At 44.9% G+C, this 20,788-nt stretch overlaps 2 protein-coding genes across 10 annotated transcripts in view; one reads left to right on the top strand and one right to left on the bottom strand.

Moving 5' to 3' along the window:
* The window catches only part of SELENOI2 (selenoprotein I 2), a 49,470-nt gene extending 41,524 nt beyond the window's left edge, over nucleotides 1-7,946 (top strand). The window contains exons 8-10 of the mRNA XM_015282646.4: nucleotides 1,303-1,483; nucleotides 4,394-4,576; nucleotides 5,596-7,946. Of these exons, the coding sequence (XP_015138132.2) occupies nucleotides 1,303-1,483; nucleotides 4,394-4,576; nucleotides 5,596-5,661 (430 nt within the window). The 3' untranslated portion in view covers nucleotides 5,662-7,946. The remainder of the gene's footprint in view (nucleotides 1-1,302; nucleotides 1,484-4,393; nucleotides 4,577-5,595) is intronic.
* A 2,192-nt stretch (nucleotides 7,947-10,138) lies between these two features.
* The window catches only part of MAPRE2 (microtubule associated protein RP/EB family member 2), a 91,672-nt gene continuing 81,022 nt past the window's right edge, over nucleotides 10,139-20,788 (bottom strand). For all 9 annotated transcript variants that reach the window (NM_001395964.1, XM_046925255.1, XM_046925260.1 and 6 more), the window contains 2 exon segments: nucleotides 10,139-12,221; nucleotides 18,307-18,465. In NM_001395964.1, coding sequence (NP_001382893.1) covers nucleotides 12,150-12,221; nucleotides 18,307-18,465 — 231 coding nt within the window. In that variant the 3' untranslated portion in view covers nucleotides 10,139-12,149.

The raw sequence follows: 20,788 nt of genomic DNA, 5'->3' as shown, positions 1-20,788 counted from the left end.
GCAATGAATATTAGCATGTTCATTTTGGAAAGACTCTAAGATAGCAATGTAAAGCTCCTAAGAAGCCCTCACCCCATCACAGCCCGCCCCCGGTGTGGAGCTGTGGGCAGGAGGGTCTTTGCATGAGGGAGGGCTGGGAGGAGGAGGGCAGCACCATGTTCTTTCCACCCATTTCAGGACTTTTGCTTAGCATTTGCCTCCTCATGTCATCATCTGACACAGGCCTTTTGGCAAGTTTTATCACTCCTTTAAGCAGAAGAGCACCTAATTCTAAACATCCAGATGGAGTTGCTTGAAGGATGCACACACAAGCTATGCGCTGGTGAGGAATTCCAGTAATGCTCTTTCTCTCCATCCTGCTGTCTGTTCTCAGTCATTATTTTATCAGAAGAATATTCTTTTTAGGACTGAAGAAAGTATTTATTGGCTTTTGTCTAGCTGCTTTTATAAACATAGATAGCCAGCGATTTTAAACAGGACATTTCCCAGTACACTTCAAACACAGAATCGCTCGTGTGAAATCTGTGTATGAAGAAATAGTTTAATGATAGTGAACTTTAGTACATTAAAGCTCCTGCTGCTTTTGTAACCTCTCAGTGAGTTCTGCCTGAGTGAGAATGCAAGCTAGATGCAAAAGGTACTGATGCTACATCTACCATTTTCCCAGCTGACAGAAAATACAGTCCTTCGCTACCTTGATTTAGTACTATCTACCTCTAAAAAGCAGCTTTAAAACATCCAAGAAAAACAAACAGCGCATCACAAATTTTCCATTTTTTTAGTTAGCAAAAAAAAGGTACCCCCTGCCTTTAGGCTGCACTTTGCCATTGCTGCGGGATTGTCCAGCACATCTCCTCTCAATCCAAGTAATAGCAATACCTGCCAGCCATGTGCTCAGCTGTGTTGTCTCTGCATTGGCTGAAGTCATTTCCTGTCTTATATTGGAAGGTTAATCATCTAAAAATATACATTTTGAGTTCACAGTAAGTTTGCATGCTGTGCATTTGATGACACCGGAGCTACCACAGCTCACTGTGTGCAAGCCAAGGGTTCCACTGCCAGACAGTGATGAGAGAGTGGAGCTGACCAGAAGCTATGTGAATAAAACAGTGTAATTTTAGCCCAGAAATAAGTTCCTTTGGTATCCTATCCTTTCTCTTTAAAAGCTCGGGTACCTAACACGTTTGTACAAGTAGTTGTGTTGCAAGATGAATTCTCGGGCTGAGTTCAGGCTGGAGTTACTGTGCGGAAATGGAATGGATAAGTTTTCTTACTCCATAAAATCATTGTATTTATTTGCAGAGCACATTTAAGGAAAACACTGAAGAATGATTCTTTGTATGAAGGACTCCTACCTCTTGTGTCACCTCTGTTGCTCTTCATGCTTCTTACAGTCTGGGTGGTTTTATCTCCAGGCAACATATTAGCAAAGCAGCCAAGATTGTTTTTATGGATGGTTGGGGTTACTTTCTCAAATGTTATTGTAAGTATGTTTGTGGTGATGGTATTATTTAGAGACAGCTTCGTGTCAGCGAGATTTCTATTTTTATGTGAATAAACAGCAGGAGCAGAAACTGTAGTTAAAATTCAGCAGAATCGCCCACACTTCTCCTCTTCCTCCGTGCTACGCTCCTTCTTACAAAATCCCTCACAGCACTTGGCTGGGCTGCGGAGCTCTCAGTGCTGCAGCATTTATTTTACTACAGAAGAACATTTGGATGAAGGCTCTTCCCCCGCCCTCCGCCTCAGGGTTTTATGAACAACCCGAGGAGGCTTCAGTTCCAGAAACGTAGCAGCTGTGCACCGGCACATCAGGAATCAAAGTACAGTAGAGCTGAACGCAGGATCAGATTTACCAGCAAGAGCAGGGGTTGCCTGCAGCCTTCCCCTGCTGCTCTCCTGTTAGCGTGCTACACGCACATCAGATGGTTCTGCACCTCCTCTTCACTGCTCAGAATAAGGCCGTGCTGCAGGCAGCAGCTTTTAGTGAAAGACACAAAGTGATGCATGAGCACAGCAATGGCTTCGCACCCAAGGACTGCTTTCCCCAGGCCACATCAACACCGTTTCCAGGTTCCCCCTTTTAGTGACTGTGGGGTAACATAAACCATGGCAAAGTAATAGTGTGGGCAGTCAGGCAGTACTGGGGCCATGGCAGGTAACACAGGGCCAAAGCCTCATGCCTCTCTTCCTGCCTGAAGAGCAGTAGCCAGGTAGAAAGGTGTTCCTCTAAACTAGGTGTTTAAAGAAAGGTGTTCCTAGCACTAAAATATCCTAAAGCATTGCAACTGTTGACTTGTTAGGAAGGCAATCAGCAGCAGCATGTCTCTGAGCAACACGGCATCCCATTTAAAAAGTGGGATTCTCAAAGTGCCTTGTGTTGGGAGAGAGAGCTTTGAGACTATGGGAATTTCCAAAGGAAAAGCAGCACTCCTCTACAAGCTGTATCAAGGGATGGGAAAAAACCTTAATTGTGCTGCTTGATAAATGCCTCCTACAAATGTACATTCCTGAGGGTCACAAATCAGACAACCCCATCTTAAGGAATCAGTCCCACAGAAGTCACAGAATCACAGAATCGCAGGGGTTGGAAGCAGTAGCTCTGCCACTGACTGCAGTTTACAAGGCATTGAGTGCAGCGCATTGGATGTGAGGCCTTGTTTTTCCATGAACCAAGGCATCTACTGCGGTATGAGAGGCTCACAGGGATTAAAAATGTATGTATGTTAGTTGAAACGTATAACATTTAAAAAGCGGGCATAAAAAATGTATGTGTATTAGCAGTAATCTTTAACATTTAAAAGCGAAAGCTGGGCCCCCATTTCCTCTCACCTCCCCCGGCCCCTCGTTCCCGCAGCAGGGGGAGGTTGTCATGGCAACATGCATCTTCCCCAGCGCTCCGACAGGCCGGCTTCTCCTTGTCTGCTCTGCACATACCTGTGTGACGGCCTCCCCCAAGAAGGCAGGTGAAAGGCATCCAGCCCATCCTGAGAGATGGGGCATTCCCTGCGTTTTTGGTTAAACGGAGGCAGAAGGGCCTGGAAAGGAAAGCTACCAGCCTGGCAGAGTGGTGAGAGAGGTTCTGCAACCCCGCTAGGCACTAAGCTTGCGTTGCTCCAAACACTCACTGTAAATCTTTATGAAGGATTGAGTAATATACTTAACTAGGTGTAATAATGATTTAAAACAACGTGAAATCCAACCTTGGGACAGGTGCAATTATTCAGCCAGAAATTATAGCCTATATAACATGAATTGGAGAGATTGCTCTAGCAACGTCTGGAACGGTTCCTAAAAGACTCGTAGAATTGGTGCTACTTGAAACATTCATCATCCATACCGATAATTCACTGTAAGCAAATAAATAAGTTTACGTTATGTCCAGACACTTACATATTGCATTATTGAAAGGCTTTCATTTTTGGACATTCTTCATGCCATTATTTTTCCCCCATCGTTAGATTTCATTCAGACCGCTACTGCTGCTCTTGTGGGATTTTAAACACTGCACAGGAAAAGGTTTTTCATTTTGTCAGTGCTTTCAGGATGCATAACATCTGTTTTAAACCATATTCAAATTCGGAATGAAGCTTAAATGGATAAAACTTTACTAACATTCAGAAGGGAGTGTTGTACATGAGACAAAAATCCTAAGGAGGCTCAAACAGGTAAAACGCTCAAGTATTTAAGTGTATCAATCCGATCTTGAGCTAAGTTCATCTCATGACCGTTCAAGGTCTCAGTAAAATGAAGCTATCTGCTTTCAGCTGAATGTACTCATACATTCATTTTTTTCTGCCATTCTGGGTGGGATTCCTTTCCCGAGGCCCCATCTCCATCCCAGAGAGCCCATCGCTATAGCTGAGACAGGGAAGCGATGCTGCTCAGCTGGGTGATGTGGTATGGGAAGGAGTGCTAGAACAGAAAAGTAGAATTTGGAAGAGGTCTATTACTTCCCCTCCCTTACACGCAGCGAACCAGAATATATCTCTCCATGCCATGTGATTAGAATACCACTGCGCTCTCCCAGTGATTAAGTGGTGGCAATTTGATTTGGGATTACAACTTTATGAGGCTGTGTGAAAGCACAAAGTGTCAAACAAACTCCCCTTTTGCGAAACCAGGCTTCAGCTCATAAAGTGTGGCATGCCAAAACATTGCCTCCCTGAAAGAAGTGTATATTTTAAATTACCTGCAATAAAGTCCTTAAAGAACCACAGACAACGAGGCACAAAGGCTGTCGATAGCAGTTTCCTTAGTAGAAACAGGCTCCATTTTGAGGCCTAGCCTATTTTTCCCCGTTGAAAACAACCTGAAAAGAAAATGGATGCAGGCTGTTAGGATTGAGCCGGCTGCCCCAGCACTTCTCACCCATCTGCCTTTCTTCCCACAGTGCAAAGTCATCATCTGCCAGATGAGCAGCACACAGCCGGAGCTGCTGCACTGGTTCCTGTTCCCCTTGGCACTGGTGGTCTACGCAGCCATCTCAGGGCTGCTGGGCCGGGCAGAGGAAGCCGTGCTGGGTGCATTCACAGCGCTGGTCACGGCTGCACACGTGCACTACGGCATCTGTGTGGTAAGGGGCTGGGGGGAGCTGTGCACACTGTGGGGGTGAGGGCCTTCTGGGGCTGGCTTCTGTGCTGCCTGGGTGGGGTGTTGTCCTGGAGTCTGAGTGTTAAGCTATCGGTTCCTCACATGCTGTATGTAGTTGATCAACAGGGCATGGATGCCCTCTTATCTTTGTTCTTTCTCCTCCTGAGGTTATTTGAGTGAAAAAAGCAGGAAGGTAAAGTGGGACGTAAGATATGTCACATTCTTACAATCAGGCGGTGAACTTCGCTTTGAATCCACAAGCAAAACAGCTGCTCAAATTTCTTGTCTTTTCACAGCCTTCCATTAGCATCTCTTAAGCTGGAAACCCAAATGGTTTTCCGGTTCATTCAGTCTTCCCAGCACATTTCTGTGTCTGCCAGGTATCATTTTTGTCATTTATTGGCCTTTGAATTACTGCTGTAATTCATTTTTTCTCAGTTAATGCCCCCCCCCCCCCCCCCCCCTTTTTTTTTTTTTCCTAAAAAGAATTGTCAAATAATCCTTAGGAAACGTCTTAATGGGGCTTTGTGTTCAGATAAAACATCTTGCATGGCAAAGACCTCATTTAAAAGGGATTTGCTCAGCATTCTTTTATTGAAGATATGCTGTTGGGACACGAGGATTTTTCCTCCTGGCTATGAAAGAGGCCCTGTTACCAGCAGATATTGCCACTGTAGCAGACTTTACCCAAGCACCGATGTGGGATAGTCTGTGAGGAGCAGAATGGGGTTACCTGGTCAAAATCCACTACTGAGTGGTTGGGTCCAGCTCTGCCACGATTTATACCATCTGTGAATCTGACCTGTAGCAATTTAACTTCCCATCAGTGTGCCGCGAGAGGAGAGCCGTGAGCACAGCCCTCTTGCTCAAACACCTGAGGGTCCCCATGAACCCACAGGGCTCCAGGCGCACCAGGGCTGAGTGCTCCCCACTGTGACCGCAAGAGGAGAGGTGCTGAGCTGTGGAGTGTGTGCCAAGCTGATCTCTGTGGTTTGTCTTTAGGGGAGGCAGCTGAGCGAACACTTCAACATTTACATCTTTTCCCTGAAGAAACGTGTCCAAGAGTGAACACCCACACTGTGATCGGACTGTGACACTTCACATGAGATTTCCAGCTTTCTGATGTGACCAATGGTGGAATGAATCTGATTAGAGCAACCAAAGAACAGAATAGCCCAGATACTCAAACCACTGTGACAACAATGCTTCATCTCAGAGGAAAATTCCTGTCTGGCAGAGAGGCGTTTACCAGGTTGTTCTGCTGCCAGTATTTACTCTCTTCACTAATGCCATATCCCTGATGTGAAGCGCTGGTCTTCCTCCTCCTTGCCCTTGTGCCCCAAGCCCTGGGTACCGCCGTGCTGGGTCACGTGGGACCCACCATGTTTTATAACCCCTTTCCTGCTCTGTCCACCAGTGGGACCCCACAGTGCAGACCCAGCCGGTTCATCCTTCTCACTCAGACATCCGTGCCTGCTGCTGTTTCCATATTTGTTTCCTCACAGCTCATTTCTTCCATGCAGCCTCCTGAAGGGCTTATGTACACCCAGGCTTTTCTTCGCCTTATCTGAATGCGTGAAGAGAATGAGATCAGAAAGTTATGGGCATGGCATATCTTCCCCCTCTCCAGCATTAGGATGAGCCTCAGCTGACCTGCGTCTGTCAAAAACAGGGGCTCCATACCCAAAGAACTCGCCATTATGCTTCTATTCTATGCAGCAACCCTGTAAGCGCACCGTTGGTACTTAAGTAGCAGCAAACAGTGTGCCCGACAAAGGTAACCAGCTGAGGATAGATGCGGTCAGCAAAGATGCTCATATTTCACTGCCCGATGGGTGGTTGCTGATAGGCCGACTCAGCACGCAGCATTCAAAACCATGAACAAGCAATGAAAAACGAGCCACATTCCAAGCATTTTTAAGCCCCATCTCCCAGTGCAAAATGCTAAGCAAGTGATTATTTGCTTGTGTTCCTGATACGAATTCTCGTGGTTTTAGAAGATGGAAAAAACAACAAAGACAAGAATTGAGAAGAGCTTTTTTGCTTTTTAGCATCACCCATTTGCATGCAGACGTAAACTGCTCACTTCATCCACAATCTGCGTGGGTTTTCTGTGTGCCTTGGAAGAAGGCGCAGGAATCTGAGTTCCATCTCTTTCCCTATGCTGCCCTCGCCAAAGGGCCCCGTGGCCCTGCAGTACTAACCAAACTAACTGCCTGCTTGCCCCAAGGGGAGCACTTTATTACATTTCTTGCACAGACACATGAGTGACTGATCAGCACGCGTATCCAACAGAGAACTATCTCAGCCACCAGAAGCAGGGCAGAAGTAGTTAGCGAATCACTAAACATTAGACTCATCAACTTAATGTGTGCACTGGGGACAAGCCTGTGTGTTGCCTTTCCCCCTTCACACAGCAGCAACCCCAGATGAACTTGTGCAATACCATGTGCTTTGGAAAGATGCACGTTCCACCTAACCAATGAGCACGCCGAGGGCCCCTCCACCTCAATGAACATCATGCTACAGACCAAAGAAAGCTTATGCTCAAGTCAGGCAGTCATGGGGTTTTGCTGAGGGAGGGAGGCTGCGCGTCAGAAAGTGAGTAGCAGCAGCTTCCAGCCTCCCTCCCTGCTATGGGCTGTCCCGTCCCTGCCCCATGTGATGCATGAGGCTACACAGAGGTGCTCCCCAGGTCTCTCTCAGAGCCAGGCTGATGGTTGCTTAATGAAGGATGCTACAAACAGTCCTGTGCATGCTGTGTTTGAAGGGCATCTGTGAGCCTGAGGCAGGCATGCACCCAGCGATCTCACTGGTTGATGAAGTTAAGCATTGATTCAGATTCAAGATTCATCGTTGTATAAGTCTCACCTATTTCAATATTTTTAACACATCCATCAAAAATATCTGGAGGAAGTCCTGACAAGAAAAGAACATGAATACAGAACCCCAAAATATGTCTGGGCTGAAAGTGATTGTACTGGAGAACTCTGTGGACAGGTTTTCCTTTTCCCTCTGTCTTGCACTTAATTGTAAAGTAACTGGAAATAACGGTCACAGAATTGACACAATTCAGTGCACTGTACCAGAGTGTTTTGAAATATTATGTTAATGAAATTATAAAACTTGAACTGCCACAGCTGCCTGCACTTGTCTCATTCTGAAGAATAACATCAACTGAAAAGGAAATCGAGCACTTTTTTTCCTTTTTAAAGTAATTTGTCACTACAGTCTATGTATAGACAAGTATAAGCAGAGATAATGCAATGCACAGAGTATATATTGAATTGTTAACCATCAGAGGTGGTAACAGGTACAATGAAAGAGAATAAAAATGCTCTGTTCATACAGCAGTATGGTCCCAGGTTTATTTCTGCAATGTCAGGTAATGGCACGAGGATGACCAGAGTTTAGTTTAAGAACAAAGCAATTGTCTGAAAGTTTTCAACTATTTAAACTGGAAAACACATTACCTCCTTTTTGCGCTGTTGCACATTGGAACAGGCCCAAAGACGCACATCCCCAGTGGGCTATGAAAGGCCATTTAGCTGGCTTTGCTCCACAGGCTGGAGTGCCGAGCTCCCCTCTACCAGAATCCTCCCAGAGTGGGGCAGTGCAGAGGGTCAGCCCCAGCCTGGGTGTATCTATAGGACCCAGTGTGACCCTGTGGTGGTGGCACACACCCAGGTGGCTTCAACGCATAGTACTGAGATGTCCTCCCCCAGCTCACACCCCTGCAAAGTCAGCAGAACCACTGCAGCACCACTGCATGTGCTGCCAAAGCTCAGCCCTGAGAACTACAATGAAATTTTCCCCTTTCCTTCACAACAAATGGTATTGTAATCTAAACAAGGTGGCTTTTAGGTATGGTGCAGCAGATTCATCCCTGAATACTTGGCTATTCACCCAGTCAAGTGCACTGGGTGCTTCAGTGCCTTTGCTGTACAGTGTTCTTTTCAGAGTCATGAAGGTTGGACAAACCCCCTAAGACCACCTAGTCCAACCATCAGCCCATCCCCACCATGCCCACAAACCACGTCCCTCAGTGCCACATCCACACAGTTTTGAACACCTCCAGAGACAGTGACTGCACCACCTCCCTGGGCAGCCTGTGCCACTGCCTCACCACTCCTTCTGAGAAGAAATTTCTCATAATATCCAACATGAACCTCCTCTGGCACAACTTAAGTCCATCACCTCTTGTCCCGTCAGTAGAAGTGGGAGAAGAGGCCAACACTCACCTCACCACAGTCTCCTTTCAGGTCACTGTAGGGAGCAATAAGGTCTCTCCTGAGCTTCCTCTTCTCCAGACTGAACAATCCCAGCTCCCTCAGCCGCTCCCCATCAGACTTGTGCTCCAGACCCCTCATAACTTCTCTGCCTTCTCTGGACACGCTCCGGGGCCTCGATGTCTTTCTTGTAGTGAGAGGCCCAAAACTGAACACAGTTCTCACGGTGCAGCCTCAGCAGTGCCACACATAGGGAACTCTTGCATCCCTCAAGTTTTGCTTTTGCTGCACTAAAATGATGTTACATGAGATTCAGTACTCATAAATTGAAAATCTGTCATAAAAAAGAATGCTGTTTACATGTACATAGGTATGCACATGTATGTACATGCATAGATACTGCTTGCACACACAGAATAAGATAAATTAACTTTTTAAAGCATCTCTTTTCCTTCCTGCTCCTGTGTGCAGTCAGTAACGAAGCAAGTAAATGCTTAGAAAAAGAGAAAAGGATTATTTTAGCCTGTAGAAGTGGACAAATTTTAACATATATTTTTTTATTAAATAGTAAAAAGATAAACGCAAGTCAAGTTATTCACATATTCAGACAAAAATCTACTCTACCATGCGACAGTTTGTGGATAATGTGAAACGCCCGATACATCTGAATAAGACTTTTTATTTAATCTATTATGTCATTACTTATCTATTTATAATTAACAATACATATGTTTACATTCCTTTCAGTTTACATTTAATATATAACCGAAGCTTTACGGTGTGCTATTTAGTAAAGGTCATTACAGACGCCTATTAAAACCATAACGGAATGATGGGTTACTCACGGGGTGGGAGGAGGAGGACGCTCTCCCGCTCAGAGCATGGCTCTCCACTCAACACAGCGGCTTCCAGCACCCAGCAGGTGCAGCACTGCCACAGCTGCCCGCCTCGCTCACTTCCCTGGGCACGGCAGTGGGAGCCCTGCGCTCCTCAGGCCCGAAAGAGCAGAGATGGAACCCTCAGGAAATGAAGCTTGGCTTGCTGTTGCTGTTGTTCTTTATATGTGTCCCAGAGAGAGAAAAGTCAGCACAGCCTGGCTGTGACACTAGGAGCCCAGCGACCCAACTGCTGGCACTTTCAGAAGGATGTCTGTTGGAGAGCTCCCCATTCCCCTGCTCTATCACTAGCAGGAGAATGAACTGTGGCCATCAGAGATCAGGGCTGGCAAAACCAATTGATGCCTGGTCCCAAACCGTGTACCCCCCATCCGAAATCCCCTCCGGGTTAAAGGACAACCGCTCCTCAGTTCAACAGCGTTATGAAGAACTACTGTTTATTACAATGACAATTGTAATAAGTACATATGTTCTAATAAACACAAATACAATGAAAATGACAATTCCCCCATCTGTGGTGATTCCTGGAAATAATTCATTTGGAAAATACGCATTTTGTACACCAGATCTTACTTGTATCCAATCAAAATCAGGAAGGGAAGCACTGCACTGCTGGTTGCAGCACTTTTGGTGTTACCGGGCTGGATGTGAACTCAGTGCTGGAGGCACAGCTAGGAAACCCTCAACCTGGATGGTCCAAAACTCTTCTGCGGGGCGGGGGAAGTGATCAAGGGAACAGAAATACCTGTTCTAATGTCTAGCAGGATTCTATAGATTGCCTGCGGCGCAGCACAACAGCAGCGTTCTCACATTGAACTCAGAGCCACTTAGCTGCAAAAGATTTCTTGGGAACAGAAAGCTGCGTGTGTGTGTGTGTGTGGGTGTGTGTGTGTGTTTGGGAGCTGATTCATTAAAACCCTTTCTGTGGAAGCATCAGCTGGGAACCTGAGCTTGAGGCTAGGTTAGCTTTAGACCTAAGGTGATTTTGCTGTTCTACGGGCTTTTGAACTTTTCAATGACTGCAGACTGAGCTGGGACTTCCAAGTACCTGCTTAACTAGAGGAACGATTCAGAATTCAGAAAATTAAGTGAGAGGCCAAGAATACCAAGCATAAAATATTCAGAGCAACTAGAATGCACAGTTTCACAATAAAAACAAGGAATGCTTTATACACTTTAAGATATTTCTGTTGATAAAATACCATCCTTTAGAACAGGGTAGCAGGGACCGTTCTGGAAGGGAGCACTCTCACCACAGGCACCTCCAGGTTTGATGTACTTGTGCAGCATGCCGGCCTCGCTGGAGGACTCAGCCGAGTGTGGTGCCCTCAGCCAATTGGATGGGCACATCACCTCCACGAGGACTTCTTGACACCTCTTCATGCTTCAGAAGCAGCTTCGGCACCCACGACGTGCTCATCACCACTTTCAGGGGGTTGGGAGGTTTTCAGGGCTGGTTCTGTGGTTGGTTTCCTCATCCATGCTTGTATGGTGGGGGCAGCAGAGCGGAAGGAAACAGCTGCTCTACTTTGTCCTCTTCTGAGGGTGCGGAGCCAAGTGTGATGGCAGAGATGGTGCTCTGCAGCTACACTTGTGTCAAGGAGATTTCTTCACCTCCGTCAGCACTGTGCCCTGTGGAGGCAGAGCTGCAGCTGCAGGCGGGGGCAGAATTCCTCAGGAAGGAAGAAAAGCTGGGAAATGTCTATTGACTAGTCAAGAAACCAGGAAGGTTTTGAAGAACTTAAGTGGATGTCTGTCCTCCAGAAATAAGCCAAAAAACATACCATGCAGCTTTCTAACACAAGGCTTTAAATCTCTCCTAGTGAAACAGATGCTTTGCCCCCCATCTGGTAAAGGCAGGAAAGGAACAAACGTGAGCAACACGAGCATTTTCCTCCACAACACATCTCATCGTTATGGCTTGAACATGACTTCCACTGCATCCCTTTATTCCAATTGTTTGACCAAATTTACGCCCCAGGGCAGACGTACGAGAAAACGCCAAAGCACCACAAAGTGAGAGACACAGCTAGTGGTACGGTACTTCTTGCCACACAAAATGCCAATATAAATATGTTAGAACAAGTTACAAGTGTATCATACTTAAGACAAAAAGAAAAAAAAATAAATATATATATTTTCTTAAAGAGCAGAACAAATCTCAAGCAGCCAAGTGGTGAAGTTGCAGTGATGTACAGTAGGTGATGTAGCCCTACAGCCTCTCAGGAGGATACATTGAAAGAAGACTTCTGCAAACGCATCTTGGCAAAGTATGGGTACAGAATGCAGTGGTTGGCTGGCACTCACTATGGTACATAAATGTTAATGGCAGACTGGGAGTGAACTGATTTCAAGTTTGAGGCCACACATGTTCCATTCTCCAGAAGAAAGTTCTCACACAAAATGAAAATTGTCAGAGACGCTGCGTGAATCAGTACTCCTCCTGCTGCTGGGGCTGTTCGTGGACCTGCTCTTCTCCTTCATGCTCCTCTGTGTGGCTCTCCTGCAGGCAGAAAAACACCCCAAAACATTCTTCAGCAGAAGCATGTCATCATCTCATCCCCCTCAGTGCTCACTCCAGCCTCAAGCTTAACGTTTAATTTTCCTTCCAGTGAGCAGACAGCAGCAGCTAACAACTGCAAGATTGCCACCAATTTGCTTCAACACCCTTGAACTGGCTCCATCTCATCTCCCTGCATGCACCCAGCTTTTCTATTTGGCCTTTCACGAGGCTATATCTCTACAATTGCTTAATAGCAAATGACACGCTTGATATATTAAGATTAAATTAAATTAAGACACAAAACTGACATAAATGCTAACTCCCAAGTAACATAAAGCAAAGCCATTGTACAAATGAAAATTTCTGTAGCTCTTTTGCACTAATTTCTATTTAATTATTTAATCAGTCTTAAAACCATTCTGTTTACTGAAATCTGTTGCTGCAGCCTATGGAGGGTGGGTAGTGGCACAAAACTCAAGCGGAGAAGAAAGAAAATGTTGATGGAGGATTCAGGTAAGTCCATGTTGGCTTGTTTTCTTTGACTGTTCATTGTTTCTCTAGCACTTAAGGTCTTGCACACTGACATGAAGACAGACAGGACTGCTGCCTCAGAAATATAGCATCTCGTGATATCACAATAAAATGCATTTATTTTGCTTTTAATCAAATATATGCAGCACTGGTAGATCCCCAGGAAAACATCAGTTTTCAACACTACGGTGCTATCTGCTCCAGCAAGGCAACACCATAAATAAGTGGGTCACGAGGGGCTCCACGCACCATAGCATCCCAGTGTCCTCCCATTTTGTCTCTCCAAGGATTTCTGAACCTGCCTGCTACAGTTCTCACACAACCTTCACTCCAGACTCACATCACAAAACAGACAAGGCACTTCCGCTATCGCTTGCTTTAAAAATTAAACCCAGCCTCATTTTTTAGGTCAAACATCACTTTCCCAAAATGAAACGTGTCTATGTTAGTACAGACCATAGTCCAAAGCCTACTGAAAATATGGTTTTTAATATTATGCAGACAATATAACCAAAGATTTGCTAATTATGAATGCATTTTCTTTGAAAGAAATTCAAGTCCAGCTTTCATCGACTTACAGAGCTACCGCTAAAGGCAGGTGATGGTTGATGAACAACTCTCTCTTGCAAATGACTATTATACCTACTATTTTCTAGAGCTGTGCCACTGAATCCTTGTTCTGAGAGACTAAGAGGAAAGCTGGATCTCCACTGCTGAGGACGCAGGTTTTATTCAAATTCCAATTTACAGCTGGCAGACCTGTTATCTTGTGTTGACCTAGATGCACCAGCACTCAGACAGGCAGGCTGCTGCTTACAGTGCTGTCTCTGCATTCCCTTAAAGCTTCTCCCAGGTGGATTTCCATCCTTCCACGGCACCGCTCACTGAGAAGATCAGACACACCTACTCCCTGCCCTGCACTGGCAGAGCTCAGCTGTAGGCAGTTTCTGAGGACAGTGCTGTTCCAGGACCCTGAGCTGCCATTCAAAATGCACCAGCGCCAACGTGATACCTCTGTAGAACTTGCCCGGCCCCTGTTGCTTCTTATTAGAAGCAAGAGATTTGGACAACAGACTGTAAGAAATTGATATTGTTAAGGTTTACAGACTGAGGCCAAAACTGAAAGGAAAGAGAGGCCCCTAATGTGAATCTTCCCAGAACAGTTCAAAGTAGCTTATGCAATGAGAAAGTACTTCCCTTCTGGCAGCAAAATATGTCTGTTTCTAAAAAAACAGATGAATAAGGTCTCCAACATTTGCTGATAGAAATATAGAAAAAAAACTTGAAATATTCACCTGTTTACCACATGCAGAAACAGCCACATTTTAATTAGAAGTGGGCCTTCTTCCACTCAGGTGCTATTTTCAGGTAGATGTCCAATATGTCTATCAGTACAATTGCACTTTAGTGTCTTACGGCCCTCTGGGGGGAACAGTGCCCTTATTACATGTGGTACTTCAAGTCAGAATGTCTTCATGCATAGCATCTAAGGACCACTTCCTCTCTAATGGGCTGCCAGAGTGCAAGGCTTCTGGAGCACAGGAGCTTTGTGGGCAGAAGCTGACAGCTGTGGGAACACGATCCTGCACTACAGGGTGAGAAAGCTGAGGCTTGGTTAACCGTCAAGCTGTGGCCTGCTCCGTTATGAACCTCTTCAATAGGGTCCACATATACAGCTTTTATGAAATATCAAATAGAAAGCACATTCAGGCAGGTGTTACAGGTCATTTTTGTGCTCTCCTTCCATTCAGAACAGGGACAGTCTCTAGCCATAGGGAATGGCTTGGGAACGTACTCCACAGCTCTGAAGGAGAGTGGTGGCTCCTCTCTTGCCAGGGTTACCTTTGATGGAAATGGTAAATCTTATGTGACTACCACAGAAGTTGTTCTGAGAATTGGACACGTGCTTTTCAGTATGCACAGCTTGTATAAATACATGAAACGGGAAAGACAAGAGTCACTGTGCACAATTACCTTGGGACTATGGAATCTCCTTGAATAGCATCCCCTAATAAGGAAAGCAGTGGAAGGTCTATTTAGAGCATTTATTTATGACTCAGATCACACGGCCATGGCCATCTCTGCCTCCCGCTACACAAGATGCTTGCTTTTGACCCCTCAGTCCTTGTGCCTTGAACTCTTCAGGTGTGCCTGCAGATGGAGGAGCTATGGTCTATGAAAACCAGCTGCCATGGGGGTGAGTGCCTTGCCCAAAAGCAGCAGTAGCAGATGTACAGCCTGCTGGAGCAGAAAGTCACATAACCAATGGAATTTTAAGCTACTGGTTTGGAAATGTGAGCTGTGCAACAGATAGACCAAAGAGCAACAACCCATCCAGCTTCTGCATGAACTAAGCCACAGCAGCCTATCAAGGAAAGCAAATGAAGTAGTGCTTTCACTTTACACCAAGACCTATATGGCTCTGGCTTTCATAATGAGACACAAAGCCTCTTCCGGCTCTTCAGACAGAAGCTTTAAAACCAGACTACCAAATGCTCTGCATACTATCCAGGCCTCAACCCTGTCTACGAGTAGTCACAGCACAAATGCTAGAGGCCACTTCCCACAGCACCCAAACATATCCTTTTTAAACACTATTCTTGGTCAATTTGGATTTTTTAAAAAAAGTATTTTCTTTTTAAACAAAGAGGCAGAAAGATTACAACTAAGCAATCTGTATTCAGCAAGTACAAAAGATTACGAACTGATTGGCCAGACCAATGTAAGCTACATTAGCAGTCACAACATCCCTGTTGCATAAGCAAAGATGGACAATGAAGTTAGAACAGAAGCACACCAGGGAGAAGAGGAAGAATCTTTGAAAGAAGAGGAGCCTATGTGGATTGATAATTGTGCTGTAAGACTCAAAACCCCACACAAATAAAGGGGAAAAAAAGTCTGAAAAGCTTGGTCTTTATTGGGTTTAACAGAAGATTACAAAGACACCTACTTGAAACTATGCAGGGACTTGGGATTCTGAAAAAGTAATGAAAAAAATTTAACGTGAACCTGATAAAAATCCCTTCAGTGCAAAACTACAATAATTAAACTTGTGGAGAATGCTTTTTGTAGGAACTAAACTTTTATTTGCTTTCTGAGCTCATCTACAAGGAATTCACCTGACAGCCTACAACTCCCAGGAGGGATCTGTGAGCTACTGGGAGACCTGAGCACTTAAAGTGCTGTCCCGACATCTTTTATCTTTTATGAGGATTAAAATAACCATAACACAAAATTAGGAGATACAGAGAGACTTTTCCCCTCAGAATAAGAGCAGTCGGTGTAAAAAATAGGACATGATCACTATGAATACAATAAAGGTCTGTCAAATTACAGCTAGGAAGGAATAGTTTGAGATTACTATCAAATGCCTATTGGAGCTACAAACTCGAAGTTAGCTATGATATTCAAGCACGAGGCTCTGGTTGGGTGTGATTTGTGTACTGTGTGTGAGCTGTGTTACCTCACATCCCCTTCCTAAACAAAAAACATGATGGGCACTGCAGCATTTATAACTGTCAAGGATCCTGAAAAAAAAGCAACAATCCAAGCTGGATTTACCATGAATTTATTAGCAAGAAACCAGAAATGCTGGCATTGCCTATGTGTTGGGAATAGGGGCTATTTCCCACGTGGGGCTTGGGAAATCCAAACTGCTGTTACCAAGGGATTAACTCACAAAATGTTGCAAGATAAGAGAATTTAAACTGGAACAACTTCATTACACAGAGAGAAAAAAAACAGAACTGAAAGGCAAAGCAGGCTGGTGAGACAGCGGAGCACAAGAGCAAGAAGCAGGCATCAGCAAGAAAACACAACCTTTGATTCTCAGTGTTAAAGCACGAGGGTGCATTACAGTCCATCTACAACAGTGAGGAGGAGAAATGTACCCCAGAAGACAAGGAGATGAATCCTCCCACTGAAAGGCAGAAAAATTTGAGAGGGGAATGGCCTCTGCATTCTTCCCTGGGAGATGAGGGCTTCTGGAGTGACATCCATGGCCTCCAACTGGATACGCATTCTAGATAAAGGCACAGCTGGTGTGTGTAGCTCATGTGCAGGCACTGATGGTGCTTTCAACAGAGAAAGGGTTGGAGGGAGGAAGCAGATAAAGCACTGAGATGTGGGCTGAAGTAGGACATTTTGTAATGTGTTCTGCCAGTAAGGAAAACTGCAGGGAGAAAAGCAACAAATGCATTTCTTGGCTGGGAATCGCTTCCTATTTAAGCCAACTGAGACAGATGTGGTAGGGGTATGGGGAGAGGAGGGATTTTTCTGGCTTTGCTTTATAAATAAATCACTGTTCCTGAATCCAGAAGACATTTTCTCTGACCACTACACGTGTGTAATTCTTTTAGCCTGTTATCACGAGTCTGGCAAATGTGTCCGATTGTTTACTCCTGTGAAAATAACGGTTTCCTCCTCCTTTTCCTCTCCATCACCATCGTCCCACACCACTGAACAAATCCTCTTTCCCCTGTCACCTCTAATCTGAACAGTGGCCCCTCTGGGTGGCAACCTTGTGACCCTCTTGCACCCAGCGTTCACTAGTCTCTACGAGTCTGTTCTAGAAAAACATGTGAGTTAGCAGCAGCTTCAGCACTACTTCTGATATAAAATTTTGAGTCGGCTGACTGCAGCAGCTTTCTGGGAGCAGATGTAAGAAAGGCCACAGTGCCACAAGGTTAGAGAGAGATTAGGCTGATGCTTATGTGCTCTGGAGCCAAAGCTACCGTTCATAGGAGACTGGAGGGGTCAATCGTCAGAGCAGCGCATACAGGGATTTAGTTAGCATGAATGGGAGTAGTTCAGCTAAATCTCCACCGAATCATTATCCCTCAGTGTATCTGTGGAATTTAACCAGTATCCTTTACAGCTCCTTGCTTTGTTCAGTGTCTACAGTGTTATGCCTAAAATGCAGTGAGATTCTTGTTTAATCTTGCAGACAATACATTTCTGCAGTTTTGGTAATAGGGGATTATTGCGTTTGCATACTGAAGAATTTTGCCAATGGCAACAGGATAAAAAATGCTAAGGAGCATTATCTCTGCAGATATAATTACGCACTTGGCAACCTGTACAGTGCCTACTGCAACCATGCCACGTGGCAGAGAGAAAGTTCACAGCCGTACACGGCTATCAGCACCTCTACGAGCATTTCTCTGCTTTTCAGTCTTCAGCACCTTAAAGAACACTGAGTGGAAGACTCCATGCAGAAAGGTAGGACCAAAACAGAACTAAGGCTCAGGACCACATAAAATCAATTTAAAATTGTGACGCGCACACTCCCCTTCCAGATTAACTTGTGCTAAAAGAGAATAGAAAACCTACGCCAAAGCAGCAAAAAGCAAGCTGGCCTCCTGAATCTATCCCCCAAGCTGAAAAGTCTGTTGTTTGTAAATGCAAGCTTCCTTTTGGGGGAGGACGCATGGAAAGCCTTGCTCCCACAGCTCTGCTGACCTACATATTGCATACGACTCAACACTGTGCCAATATTTCTTAATGGAATGAGGCTGTCTTATCTCGATAAAATACACATTGAATTTGAACTTACGTGTTCTTCTGAAGCATAGAGGACTTCCATTAGCCGATGGACAAGGTCATTATTCTCTCCCCCATGTTCTTGGCAGAGAAGTTCAATCTCCCTTAATTTGCCAAAGTAGAAGTCCCTTTCCTTCTCCACTCCTTCAAGTGCAAGTTTTAACGAATGTACCTGCATATAAACCAGTACGTGACACATCAGTTGTGAGGCATGCTGCAGACAAAACAACTCAGCCTACAAGTACACAATTGCACATGCCGACCATCGCCTTAAATATATATTTGATTTTATAGCTTAAAGTGAATTCCACTTTTTTTTTTGAAGTGCAACACAACAAAGAATAAACAGCAAATCAGAATACTGTGTTACACCTCCTGGATACACCTTATCCTTGGATCCTTAGAGGTCAGTTTTCTCAGCTCTCTTGCAAATTGAAACCTGAAGTGGCAGTTCAGGTGTCAGAGCTACTTAAAGTGTGGCTTCTAGTAAAGCTGCCAGAAATGTCATGTAATGGCAATTAATAAAACATTCAGCACAGGAATTCCATTACTCTGCCTGGATTAATGCGTAGTTGTTGGGAAACCTACCATATCTCCTTCCCTGAAATATACAGGTCCAGCAGAAAAGCTCATAAAGGGAAATGGACTAGCTGAGAAGCAAATGGTCTTTCAGCTGCAAGCGCTGCTGTGTTGTTTTCTCACCCTTTTGCTGCCTCCTGAACCGCTGAACCACCCCACAGAACCTGCATCTCAGCACCCTGAGGCTGCTGCAGTGACCAGGATGCACCATGGACTTTCTGGTCTGGTTCACGTGCTGTCACTATCAACAAATTCTCTCAAATGTCAACCTTTCCTCATACACAAGAGTCTTCGGGCTTTGCTGTTGGTTTTTATTTCATTGCTAAGGCTGCTGCAAATAATTTATGGGTAACCCAGCTATTAAAGATTAGGCTTCGTATAAACCAAGACAGATGTCGCAATATATTTTTATACGTACATATACATGTACACACACATATACATATTAAAAAGAATATTTTTGTGGCAAAAAAGCATGGATTACTACCCAAAGTGCTATAGACGATTGGTGTAACGTGCAAGTGGCTCTCAAATTTGGAAGAGTGTGTCAACCAGTGAAAATAATCAGGGATGAAGCTGTCTACAGTAAACAGTCTGACCCCAGGCATGTCCAAATTACTGCCAAATGAGCATCCACATTTTAAGGCTTGCAATTACACAAATGAGTTTTCTAAAGAAAATATGCTAAATAAATTAACTTGCATCAAGATGACATTTGAGTGAACAGATACAGTTTAATAGGAAGTTCTCTGTTGCCAGATGCACTGCAAGCTGATTTATTCCCTTCACCGCTAAGAACACCAAGGGAGCTCACGCACTGCTTTGACAGCCCACTAAATCCTATCGGTTCATCTTCCCATAACTGCTGAGCTAGTGATGCCTTCTTCTGACCTCTGACTGCACTCCCAGAGGTGTCAGACAGCAGAACGGACCTGCTGCCAGGGCAGGATCTCAGAGCATCTCATTCATGTACGAACTCATCTCTTAGCAGCTGCCTGAGATTGACACCCAACTCATCCCTTGGCAGTTTGAATCTATCAGTGATACAGTGACTAGTCACCTTAAAATTAAATATTTAGTCACGGATAAGTATGGATAGCAAAATGGAACAAAAGTTTACAACAATTTGGTCTATGGATGCGTATCCTACTTAAATGCAGGGTCTTCCTCACATTTAAGACATGTCTTCTGGATCTGCAGCGGTGCATTCCTTGAGAGCAGCTCCAGCATCCAGGCAGAAGAACCTAACTACTGCCACATCATCTGCTCCATGCAGCAAAACAACCAGCCTCAGCTGAAATATCTGCAGCTAACAGCACAGGCAGCTTCATCTTCTAACCTGTTTACCACCAAGGCAGTTTCCTGTTTTCAATGCATCACGTACACACCATTTTGAGAAACAGAATCATTAAGGCATGCACATATGCTCACAGTGAATTATCTGCAACGTTCAGTAAACGCTATTATAACCAAAGCAGATACACTTTCCTTCACTTGCATGTTATCTACGTGTCTGTGATGCAGTGATTTGTATTCCTTCAGACAATTAGCACATCTGCATGCTAGTGTTTCCTCATATTAAGATGCCAAGAGGCTTATCCTGTAGGAGGAACAGCAGATGTTCACTCCCACGTGCGGTGTCCGGACCAGAAGTACCCCTGCAATCCAGTTAACGGGTGCAAAGCAGCGGCTCTTACTAACTGCTCTTTCCTCTGGTGGTATGAACACTCACAGGACTGCATATCCAGGCTGAAGATTAAGCACCTGCTGTAAACAAGCAGCCAAGATGGTGCTGTTTTCAGATATTATGTCTACGCTAGTATCCAGTTAACTGCTCTGGGACCACTCTCCATATGTAAAGGTCCCTTCTCCACGCGTAATGTAATGTTCCTGGTCTGTGTTTTCTCCTCAGCTGC

Source organism: Gallus gallus, chromosome 2 (genome assembly GCF_016699485.2).
Source record: "Gallus gallus isolate bGalGal1 chromosome 2, bGalGal1.mat.broiler.GRCg7b, whole genome shotgun sequence".
Classification (NCBI taxonomy): Eukaryota; Metazoa; Chordata; class Aves; order Galliformes; family Phasianidae; genus Gallus; species Gallus gallus.
The sequence above is the reverse complement of the archived record's forward strand: the minus strand, read 5'-3'. Positions and strand labels throughout refer to the sequence as shown.